Genomic DNA, 12,305 nt, shown 5'->3' with positions numbered 1-12,305 from the left:
CCTATTCTTTTCTTTCATGATTGCTAACAGTTTCCTTCTTGCCAAATTTACTACCTAATTGCTCTCTTCCTACTTAACCACTCAGGCATTTGACCCAATTGATCATTCTTTTCTCTCAAAACATTTCTCACAAAACATAACTTTTTTCACTTGGCTTTGGTGACACCACTTTCTCTGGTCTTCTCCTTTGTTCTACAGCCTCTGCTTTCATTCTCCAGAGGACTACATATTCAAATGCCCCAGGGCCCAGGCCTTGTCAAGCTTCTCCATCTATTCCCAATTCCCAAGTCAACCAGCTTCATGGTTGACAATACCATGTATATATTTCTAATTCACACCTCTGCCCTTGTTGCAGATTCATGTAACTAGTGGTCTACTAGATATCTAAACTTGGATTTATAATAGGAAACTCAGGCCTAATATAATTAAAACAGAACTTTTGATTTACTCTCTAAGTCTTACAGTCTCTAAATATATTAATAGTTGCCCAGACCTACATTTTAGAGACATTGTTTCTTTCTTTCTTTTCCTCACACCTCTCATCTAATACATTAACAAATCTCACAGTTTCAACTTTCAAAATACATTCCCAATCTGACCACCTCTCACCACTGCTGCTATCACCATCTTGGTGTAAGCCATTATTACCTCTTCTCTGGACCACTATAGCAGCCTCCAAACTGGTCTTTCTACTTCCACTCCTGACTCCCCTGGAGTCTTTTTTCTATAGCAACCAGAATAAGCCTTCTAGAACTGAAGTCAGAGCCTATTACTCCTCTGTTCCTTCTCCCAGAGTTTTTGCGTCTCTTTCAGAGTAATATCCAAACCCTGCCCATGGTTTATGAGGGCCCGCATGATATACATTCTTGATTTTCTTGCCATTTCCCAAATATACCTAACTGATTCATTTGCATGTGCTGTTCCCTTTGTGGAATGCCCTTCCCTGAGATCTTTGCGTGGTCCTTCTTTCATTTAATTCAAATTGGCTCTTCCTTGGCTACCAATTTAAAATGGGTTCCCATCTCTGACACTCTGTTCATTTACCTTGATTCTTTTTTCCTCATAGAAATTATAAATTCTCCTGAAATTATAGCATATACTTATTTGTTTGCTTGGTGATGCTTTGGAACATAAGCTTTGAAGATAATAGATTTTGTTCATTTGTCATCTACCATATCTCCAGTCCCTAGAACAGTGCCAGACACATAGTAGATGGTAAATTTATTTGTCTAATGAAAGATTAAGATGGATAAAAGAGATAGATGATAGAGAGTTAATCTTTTAATCAGAAGCACATTAGGCACATAACCTATATTATAATTTAGATATTAGTATGATATATAATATGTATGTATGTGTGTGTGTATATATAGTATATTAGAAGTAGATATGTAGTACCATTCAGAATAAAATGTAATTAGTGCATTCACGAATGTTCAATCTCGAAAGTAACAAGGACAATTAAACCGAACTTAAAACAACACATGATAAATATGAAGATAGCACAGTAAATGATTCTATCAGACACTTGCACAGAAAAGACTTTTTAAGGAAATTTCACAAACACGTAAACAGTGGAAAACTTTAAAAAGACACAATTCTAGAAAGATGTTTCTACTATTATCTACCAATAGAGTTTATAAAGATTATCATAAAAATCTCCTCTGTCAGAAGAAATGTGCTCTGAAGTATTCTTTTAAAAGAACCCACCTGTGTTATTGTAAAAAAAAAAAAAAGACAAACACTTCTATATAACTATCCATTTACTGCAATTTCAGTGATTTTTAAAATTATAATATTAATACTTAGAAAGATTCAGTTTTAAGAGTATGATTATATCTGAGAAGGTGCTATTTTTCTGTTGCTTGAAAAATAATAATAATAATAATAAAGCATTTCACAGTGGACAAAGCCACACCAGTGGATTTACAATTACTCTGCAAGTATAGGATTCATACTTGAAAGCATGAATAAATAACTGCACTGTGTCATTACTTTTTTGGCTATAGTCATGTGATATACAACATGTATGTTTAAAAGCTGCATTCATACAAATTGTATGCTCTTTTGCACATCTTTTTATGTCAGAGGTTTAGACATTTAATCCCCATATAATGTGCCAGAGTGCCTTTCTCCTTGTCCATATCACCATTTCCACTGAGCCTCAAATTTTGTCTTTCTCTGGGACACAGCCCAGTATTTGTTTTCACATAGTATATTTTATTTTCATGTACACATTTTCCTTTAGTGCTTTAATTTCTGGACTGTCTTTACACTTGAAATTTTTTAAATTTATCACGCCAACAATATCATGTTTAAATATTCTGTTTAAGACGAATACTGTAAATTTTCACCCTAAATTAAGAAAAAGGACACAAAGAAATGAATCCAGCTCAATTCAACAAATAGTTACTGAATATATGCATGGGTACATTGAGGTACTTTACCAGACATCTTCTACATAGAAATGTAAAGAAGGGATGGCCACTGCTCTCAGCTTGTAGAAGAAAGATATGTACAGCAGTAACTGTCCTGCAAGGTAGAATATAATGAGTTTCTTAACACACAAGAAAGCCACAAGACAAAGTGGAAAATAATTGAGAAACTCATTTGATTTTGAGTATAAGTATAGTAGTAGTAAAAGTATAATTGCCATGCTATAAGGGAACAAAGAAAAATTATTTCTTCTCTGGCATCAAAGGAGATTTCTTATTGAAGGTCTGGTTAAATTCAGCTGTGAAATCATCTGGTCTGGGACAAGCAAAAGAAGGAATGTTCCTTAACTCATTCTACAAAGCCATTATCACCCTGATACCAAAACCAAGAAAGGACAGACACACAAAAAGAAAACTACAGACCAATGTCCCTTATGAATATAGATACAAAAATTCTCAATCAAATCCTTAGAAAACCAAATTCAGCTCCATATGAAAAAAATAATCCACCACTATCAAGGGGGCTTCATTGCAGGGATGCAGGGATGGTTCAACATACACAAATCTATAAATGTGATTCACCACATAAATAGAAGCAAAAACAAAGACCATATGATCCTCTCAGTATATGCAGAAGAAGCATTTGACAAAATTGAGCACCCTTTTATGATAAAAATTCTTAACAAAATAGGCATAGATGGAACATACCTGCAATATTATAAAAGCCATATGTGACAAACTCACAGCCAGCATCATACTGAATGGGGAAAAACTGAAAGTATTCCCACTTAGAACTGGACCCAGATAAGTTTGCCTACTGTCACCATATCCAACAAAAGTTGGACATAGTGCTGGAAGTTCTAGCCAGAGCAATCAGGCAATAGAATGAAATGAAAGGTATCCAGATAGGGAAAGAAAAGGTAAAACTATTTATCTTTGCTGACAACATTATCTTATATCAAGAATACCCCAAAGATTCTGCCCTAAGACTCCTGGAATTGATAAATAAATTAGCCAAAATCTTAAGTTATGAAATCAATGTATAGAAATCAGTAGTATTCCTATACACCAACAACAGTCAAGTTGAGAATCAAGTCAAAGACTCAATACGTTTTACAATAGCAACAAATAAAATAAAATATCTAGGAATATGTTTAGCCAAGGAGAGGAAAGACCTCTACAGGGAGAACTACAAAACACCGAGGAAGGAAGTTTCAGAGGATATAAACAAATGGAAGAAAATATCATGCTCATGGATCAGCAGAATCAACATTGTTAAAATGTCTACACTACCCAAAGTGATTTACAGATTCAATGCAATACCTATTAAAATTCCAATGTCATTTTGTGCAGATCTAGAAAAAATAATTCTATGCTTTGTATGGAACAAGAAAAGACCCTGACTACCCAAAGCAACCTTAAGCAAAAAAAGAAATCTATAGGAATCACTTTACCAGACTTCAAGCTATACCACAAGGCTATAGTAACCCATACACATGATACTGGCACAAGAACAAAGACATAGACCAATGGGGTAAAACAGAGACCCCAGGTGTAAAACCATCCTCATATTGCCATCCGATCTTTGACAAAGCAGAAAAAAACATCCTCTGGGGAAAAGAATCCATATTCAATAAATAGTGTTTAGAAAATTGGATAGCCACATGTAGAAGACTGAAACAGGATTCACACCTCTTACCACTCACAAAAATTAATGCATGATGCATAACAGACTTAAACCTAAGGCATGAAACTATAAGAATTCTAGAAAAAGAGGTTGGAAAAACTCTTAGAGATATGGCCTAGGCAAAGAATTTATGAAGAAGACCCCCAAGGCAATCACAGCAACAACAAAAATAAATAAATGGGAGGTGATTAAATTAAAAAGCTTCTGCACAGCCAAGGAAACAATCAATAGAGCAAATAGACAACCTCCAGAATAGGAGAAAATATTTGCATGTTATGCATCTGATAAAGGGCTGATAACTAGAATCCATATAGAACTCAGGAAAATCAGCAAGAAAAAATCAACCCCATTAAAAAGTGGGCAAAGGACATGAGCAGAAACTTTTCAAAAGAAGGTAGACTGGCCAACAAACATATGAAAAATGTTCAGCATCTCTAATCATCAGGAAAATGCAAATCAAAACCACAATGAGATATTACTTAATTCTAGTGAGAATGGTTTTTATCAAAAAGTCCCCAAACAACAAATGTTGATGTGGATGTGGACAGATAGGAACACTTATACACTGCTGGTAGGACTGCAAACTAGTATACAACCTCTGTGGAAAGTATCTCTGTGGAGATATCTCAAATAACTAAACATAGAACTACCATTTGATCCAGCAGTCCCACTACTGGGTAAATGCCCAAAGGAAAAAAAGACGTCTATACTTGAATATTTATAGCAGCACAATTCACAATTGCAAAGATGTGGAAACAACCCAAGTGCCCAACAATACATGAATGGATTGATAAAGTGTGGTATATGTATACCATGGAATACTGCTCAGCCATAAAAAAATGGTGAACGAACACCTTGTGTAACAACCTGGATGGAACTGGAGACCATTCTTTGAAGTGAAGTATCGCAAGAATGCAAAGACAAACACCACATTTACTCACTACTAAATTGGAACTAATTGATCAATACTCATGTGCACCTATGGTAATAAAATTCAACAGAAATCAAGTAGGTGGGAGGGGAGAATAGGGGATGCGTAAATTTACACCTAACAGGTGCAATGCATACTATCTGGGTGATGGACACTCATAACTTTGACTCAAATTGTACAAAAGTAATTCATGTAACCAAAACATTTTGTATCCCCGTAATATTCTGAAATTTTGAAAAGAATCATCTTTGTTTCTATTTTAAAAAAAGAAGGTTTCTCAGAGTAGGTAGCATTTGGTTAGGTCTTTGTTAAGTATGATGAGATTATTGGCACGTTGAGATAGGGAAGGAGAGTACAGAGGAAGTAGCTCTAAATGCCTTACTATAAAGTTTGAACTTGAGTCTAAAGGACTATTTTTAGAAGGATAATGATAAAAATATATCTGCATCAAATCCACATTTCAGCCCTGTCCTGTTTGAGCTCTAGACCTGTACATCCAGCTGCTTACTGAACAGCTCCCCTTAGAAGCCCAGAGGAAAGTGCAATTCAGCACTTCCTAATCTGCATATATCTGCCTTCATACCTGCCCCCTCTTCCCCTCCCCAGCAAAATCTTGCTCTTGTTTCTGTAAATAGCATCAAACAAATTTCCCAGGCCAGAATTCTAAGCATCATTCTTTATCTCTCCCTCTTCCTAATCTTTGAAGCTAGCCAATCACTAAGTTGTGTTGATTCTGTTTTTGTTGTCTCTTTCTATGCATCCCCACTGCTACCACTCATTGCAGTATTGTACTTAAGAGCACAAACTTGGAGCCTGACTACTCAGGTTTCCATCTGGGCTCTATACCTCACTGGCTGTATGACCTTGGGAAAGTTAAGCAACATTTCTATGCCTCAGTTTCCTGATATATAAAATGAGAAAAATAATTGTATATTCAAGATTTATGGGGATTATATAAGTCATTATATGAAAAGTACTCAGAATCTGGTACATACCAACCACTAAATGACTCTGCTTTCATTGTATATCATCTCTTGCCTGGACTACTGAAACAGCCTATTAACTGCTCTCTTGGCTCCGAATTCTAATCTACTCAAATCCCTTTTCTAAAATGCAGCCAAAGCAATCTTTCTAAAGTGAAGATCAGATTCTGATTTTTCTTTTGCATTTCCCTATGATGACATTTTATTGCCTTTGTGATGAAGTTCAAATTTCTTAACATGATCTTTACCTGGGCCCTAAGTATCTCTTCAGCCATATGTGTTGCCTACTCTGCTCTCTCACTGGACATTCCAGTTATAACAACATTTCTATTTCTCCAGCACATCTTGATAGCTCTAAACTTTGGGCCTTCAAGCACACTTTTGCCTCAAAACGCTCTAGACCACCTTTACCTTTCTCTTTGCATGACTATTAATAAATCTTATTCATAGTATAATTGCCAAACCTAGAGACTGTATAGACAGAAGAAAGATCCAGAAAGAGCTACTAATGCAATAGGAAGCAAGTAAGGAAAATTTGTTAAGGAGAAGAAGTAAGCTGTGCCAAATGCTCCTGCTAAAGTTAGGTAAGAACTGAGACTTGACCAATGGATTTAGCAACATTATTTCTTCAACAATCACTCATGGAAGGAGGTATCAATATTTTTAAAGTTATAATTTTTATATACCTTGGTAGGTTTTTGAAAGCAGAATACACATCCTTTATGTATATTTAATTTAGGAATCATACGTTATAATAAAACTATGTGTAAAAATGAATTCCAAAATTCGATACCACCATTCAATTGGGAAAAATTTTTGCATTGTGAAATCCAGAGTCGAAAATAAGCAGAAAAGGCAAGATGAGTTCAAACTAATTCAAATCGCATTAGATAGAAAGGGGTCATAATTAGTGCATTATAATGCTTCTACCTATACATATCCCCAGGTATAGCAAGTACATGCCAACCATTGTTGTGAGCAACCTATTACTCTATTTATTTATTTTAAGTGTGCTTTATTTAAGTACCCATATTCTTCTTGTGCCTGGACATCTTTTCTTTATCTTCTGCAGCAAGCCCATGGACTCTTTCTGCGCATACACACACACACACACACACACACACACACACACACACATTACCTGGTAGTAAACCTTTTATTTTTAAATATCAAGCAAAATGATTGCAAGAATCCAGCCATTGTCATTAGTGAAATAGTGTCCTTATAATGGATATTGAAAGGGCTCGCTAGTAAGATGTATCTCTAGAATTTGTGGCCAAAGAGGCCAAATAACTATGGTTTATGTTTTTCTTGCTTACTGTAATTCCTAATTCTAAGAATATTTAATTAGTGAAAAAATTAACTCATCAAATATACCATATTATTCTCAATAGGTCAAATATAGAGGTAATTTATAAAATTTCATTTTTATTACCAAGAATTTTTTTTCTGATCTGAAAAAAATGTATTAGCCATTGCACTTAATTAAAAAAAATGTTTCCTGATCCTGGCTAACAGTTCTTTTTTTGATCATAGACTATCATCATAAATAGTATAATCCTTGAAAAATCAAGCTATAATAAAGCTCACTGTGGTTACAATAACATTTTCAGCCATACCCAATTGATTGGTTTTGTTGAGATGGAAATTAATAAAAATCAAGGTAAACAGGGAGAAAATAGATCATGTGGATTATTTTCAGGAATGTATATATGGTGGAATTTAAGTATTTAAGAATTTTAAAATAGCCAAGATTTTATCTAAACTGGTCCATGTCTTCAGTTAATGTTGACATCAAGTCATTTAAGAAGGATATTTATGTCACTCTATCCTTAAAATTGACAAGGAATATTAGTGCCCTAGTTAAAAGCAATACATTCCATCTTCTCTCTAACCCACTTCTCCTGCCATGATTTAATTTTTCCTTGACCTTCACCTCAGAGGAAACAGGTGAAATAGGAAATAACTGCTTATTGCCACTCATACAATATCTCTGAAATGTATTTTGGCTTGTGGCTTTTAAATGGTGAGGATAAATAAAATTAGTCTCATCTTCTCTTATGGACTTGATCTGTGGGCCAAGATATGTTTGCTTTTCATCTGTATGAAAATGCTTTAGGCTGTGATTGCCATAAAATAGGTGAGATCAGGTGAATAATGGGCAGTTGCCAACTGAGTCAGGCAGGAGACAAAATGGCATTCTGAAATGGAAAAGTTAAGAAGTGGTGGATTCTTTGTGAGACAGATGGTAATTGCTGATGATTACTTCCCCTTTTGTGGGTGAGGAGCAAGGTCTAGTGAGGAGCAAGGTCTAAGGACAGCATGGAAACACCTGGACTGTAGGGGAAAAGCACCTAGGCAGAAAGAATTTCCATGTGGGGTGGTAAACTGTGAAAACAGGGTTTGAAATTGAATAAAATGTATCAGGGTTCCCATGACATTTCAGCTCCCACTAAGAAAGGATTTTCTGTAATCACCATTTTAACATAGGGGATGATATCCCCAATAAAGCATCATAGGCACTTTCAGAATTTCCACTGTTAAACTGTGTTTTTGTTTGATAAATTGAGCCATATTCTTACTTTGAAAAATACAAATGTTTCATAAAGACTAATGGTATTTACAGCAATATGAAAGTTGAAATTCTAGCCAAGGCTATCTGGTTTTTAAAATCAAATATGAAAATATTTTCCTGTGAAATCCCCAGATCATTAACATTGCATTGCTTTAGTCAGCATTTAATAGGAAATTCATGCCAGTAAGATGAAAATTAATTTACAGTTGAATGCTTTAAGTCTAGAGACAACTTGCCTGATTGCAGTTGTTTGAAACTGAGCATATTATAAGCACATTGCCTGCTGCTTTTTCTTGGTCATAGATATTGATGAGTGTGGGACCGGGAGGCACAGCTGTGCCAATGATACCATTTGCTTCAATTTGGATGGTGGATATGATTGTCGATGTCCTCATGGGAAGAATTGCACAGGGGACTGTATCCATGATGGAAAAATTAAGCACAATGGTCAGATTTGGGTGTTGGAAAATGACCGGTGCTCTGTGTGCTCATGTCAGGTTAGTATATATAAAACATTTAATCAATTTTATTGAGTTGTAATTTGCATATATTAATATTTGAATTATGAGTTTTGACAATGATGAGTTTTGACAATGCAGATATCTATTTAACCACCATGACAATTACTAGAAACAAACATTTCCACTGACTCAAATGTTGCCTATGTCCTTTCTTACTTAGTTTCACATCCTCAGATCCAGGCAAATACCACTTCCAGTCCCTATAGAATAAATTTGTATTTTCTAGAGCCTCACATAATAGAATCATCTAGTACATACTATTTTGTGTCTTTCTTCTTTCTCTTAGCATTACATTTTTGAGATTCATTCATATTGTTATATCTATCAGTAACCCATTCCTTTTAATTGCTGAGTAATATTCCATTGTATAGATATACCATATTTATCTATTCACATGTTGTTAAAATTTTATTACTTATTGTGCTATTTTTTCCATCATCACAATATCATATTTGAATGAATGCATAAATGAAGTCAGAAAAAACATGCTATGATCCAAGAGTGAAAAATACCTATTTGGGCTATGTTGCAGTTTTAGAGAGGTATTCTATAATATGTACCCAGTTAATAATAGAGACTTAAATTATAGTTAAATGAATAATATTATATATCAAGGACTCAACTGTCAAGGAAGAAATTAATAACAGTTAATACAAAAATGTAAGGTTTTAATTATTCTATAAATCTAGCAATATATAAAATATTGACTAGCTACCAAGTACTAATACACACACCCTTACACCAAACAAAATTTAGTTAGTATTCAAATTACCATACAAATGTACAAGTACATGTATATTTCTCTGTAAATACATGCATTTATATACACATAAGGGCTATGCAGTGGTGATTATTTTATACTGGTCATTTATGGAACATTTTTTGTGGTCAAGTTATTTGAGAAGTAGCATGTGGAAAGGAGATTGGAAGCCCTCTGGCTTAGGTAATTTCTACTTATTGGCTATAAAATAGGATTTTAAAGAAAATCTATTATGTTAAATAGATAGTGTGAATTATTTCAACTTCCAATCACTAATTATTTCAACTTCCAATCACTAATATATATATTAGTATATTGTGAAGTGGAGGTGTTTGGTAACTGCTTTTTTTTCTTTTTTACAGAATGGATTTGTTATGTGTCGACGGATGGTCTGTGACTGTGAGAATCCCACAGTTGATCTTTTTTGCTGCCCTGAATGTGACCCCAGGCTTAGCAGCCAGTGTCTCCATCAAAATGGAGAAACCTTGTACAACAGTGGTGACACCTGGGTCCAGAACTGCCAGCAATGCCGCTGCTTGGTAAATGTAGCTACATGAGGTGGAGGGGAAGTTTAGGCCCAGAATCTAAATAGGGAAGCGACCTTGCCCTCCCCATACCTGACCACAGTGTTGACAGTTACAAAAAGTGAGCCTGATTAGGATGATGTGATGAGATGATTGTTATGCAATCAAGACACAAGAAGGAATATTCTGAGGTGGATGTGGTGCACTGCATGGTGTATTCTTTCAGGGAGAGTATTTCTATAGCTTAAAAGAAGGAAAGTCCTAGCTTCCACAAACCCATCCAATTTAGGTATACTTAAAGACAATTATGGCTAGAACAATGGAATTCATGAAAAAAATCATTCTTTTTCCAGGTAGAACTTTTATCAACCCATTTCTATTGGTCATACTCTGACTTAAAAAACAAAACAAACAACACATATATTTTTTCCTTCTAAAGATTATTGTGTCAGTGCTTCTAGTGAGCATCTTATTTTGCCCATAATATTGATATGCAACAAATATGCATATGAATTGAATATCTGTGTATATATAATTATAAAACTTTTATTGGAAAATACAGGTTAAAAAGAAAGCAAGGACTGGATAAAGAATTGTCCACATTTTTTGTGTGTTTCTAGTAGTATAAATGAAAAGTAAAATTGGTCTATGTGTCTCTATAGCAGAAAGTTTCACAGAAGATGCTACTTTTAAAGTCATGACCAATCCTTTTCTATTTGTGTGAAGATATTTTTAAGGTAAAGCTTTATTGTTCCTTCCTTTTTATACTTTCGACCCAAAAATCAATTGAAAGAGCAAGGTCAGTTTCTGTGCCTGAAGGCTGCTTTCATCTCCCAAACCATAAGATTCAGAGTTTTGAAGAATATAGGAAACAGGTGGAAACTACATTTTAAAAAGATTCAATTCACACAATTTTCTCAAGTGGAATAAAAGAGAGTGAAATACATCTAGAAACATATAAATGAACTAAGGAAAACTGTCGCATTCCCTTCATATTTCACTTTATTTTCTTGTATATGGACAAAACTTTATGCATAAAGAAGTAAATAAGAAGTTATAAAAAAGATCAAAAGAATGAAAAAGGCATCTCATGGGCAAAAAATAAAACCTCTTCCACATTAAATCACTCTTCTTTGTCATGGGAAAGATAGGGGCATGCACATTTTGTTGTTTCAAGAGAAATGATTTTTGCTTTTGTTTTACTATTCTTGTTTAATCCCTGAAGTTTGTTTAAAAATCCAACTGCAGTATAGATATCATTCTGATAGGGCTTTTGTAGATTCCCTGCAAGATTCATGGGCTTTGAGGATCTAAGCATAAATATTGATCAAATTAATTGAGTATTCAGTAAATGCTGTGCCCCCCTCCTCCTTTCCCGCCTCCCTCCATTTCCTCCCTTCCTTTCCCTTTGTCCTTGCACATCTGTTTTTCTTATAGCAAGGGGAAGTTGACTGTTGGCCCCTGCCTTGCCCAGATGTGGAGTGTGAATTCAGTGTTCTGCCAGAGAATGAGTGCTGCCCGCGCTGTGTCACCGACCCTTGCCAGGCTGACACCATCCGCAATGACATCACCAAAACTTGCCTGGACGAGATGAATGTGGTTCGCTTCACCGGGTCGTCTTGGATCAAACATGGCACTGAGTGTACTCTCTGCCAGTGCAAGGTAAAGCCCACTAAATTTAAGCAGGGAACACTTTGCCAGCTGCAGCCAGGGCTCCTAGATGTTAATGTGCTTCCTCTGGACAATGGAAAGCATTTTGTTTTCCTATTTATTGTTCAAACAGAGGTGGAAGGAGTGCCACTCAGCTTTCTTAGTACCAAGGCTGAGGATACCATGTGCATCCTCTGATGCATATTCAGGGGAAAGAGAGTGCATGGGCTGAAATCAGA

At 35.2% G+C, this 12,305-nt stretch overlaps 1 protein-coding gene across 3 annotated transcripts in view; it reads left to right on the top strand.

The window, feature by feature from the left end:
• The window catches only part of NELL2 (neural EGFL like 2), a 346,799-nt gene that overhangs the window by 320,257 nt on the left and 14,237 nt on the right, over positions 1-12,305 (top strand). For all 3 annotated transcript variants that reach the window (XM_076007197.1, XM_012747980.3, XM_012748043.2), the window contains 3 exons: positions 8,915-9,108; positions 10,255-10,431; positions 11,854-12,078. In XM_076007197.1, coding sequence (XP_075863312.1) covers positions 8,915-9,108; positions 10,255-10,431; positions 11,854-12,078 — 596 coding nt within the window. The remainder of the gene's footprint in view (positions 1-8,914; positions 9,109-10,254; positions 10,432-11,853; positions 12,079-12,305) is intronic.

The sequence above is a fragment of the Microcebus murinus genome, chromosome 10 (assembly GCF_040939455.1).
Source record: "Microcebus murinus isolate Inina chromosome 10, M.murinus_Inina_mat1.0, whole genome shotgun sequence".
NCBI classification, from domain to species: Eukaryota; Metazoa; Chordata; class Mammalia; order Primates; family Cheirogaleidae; genus Microcebus; species Microcebus murinus.
The sequence above is the reverse complement of the archived record's forward strand: the minus strand, read 5'-3'. Positions and strand labels throughout refer to the sequence as shown.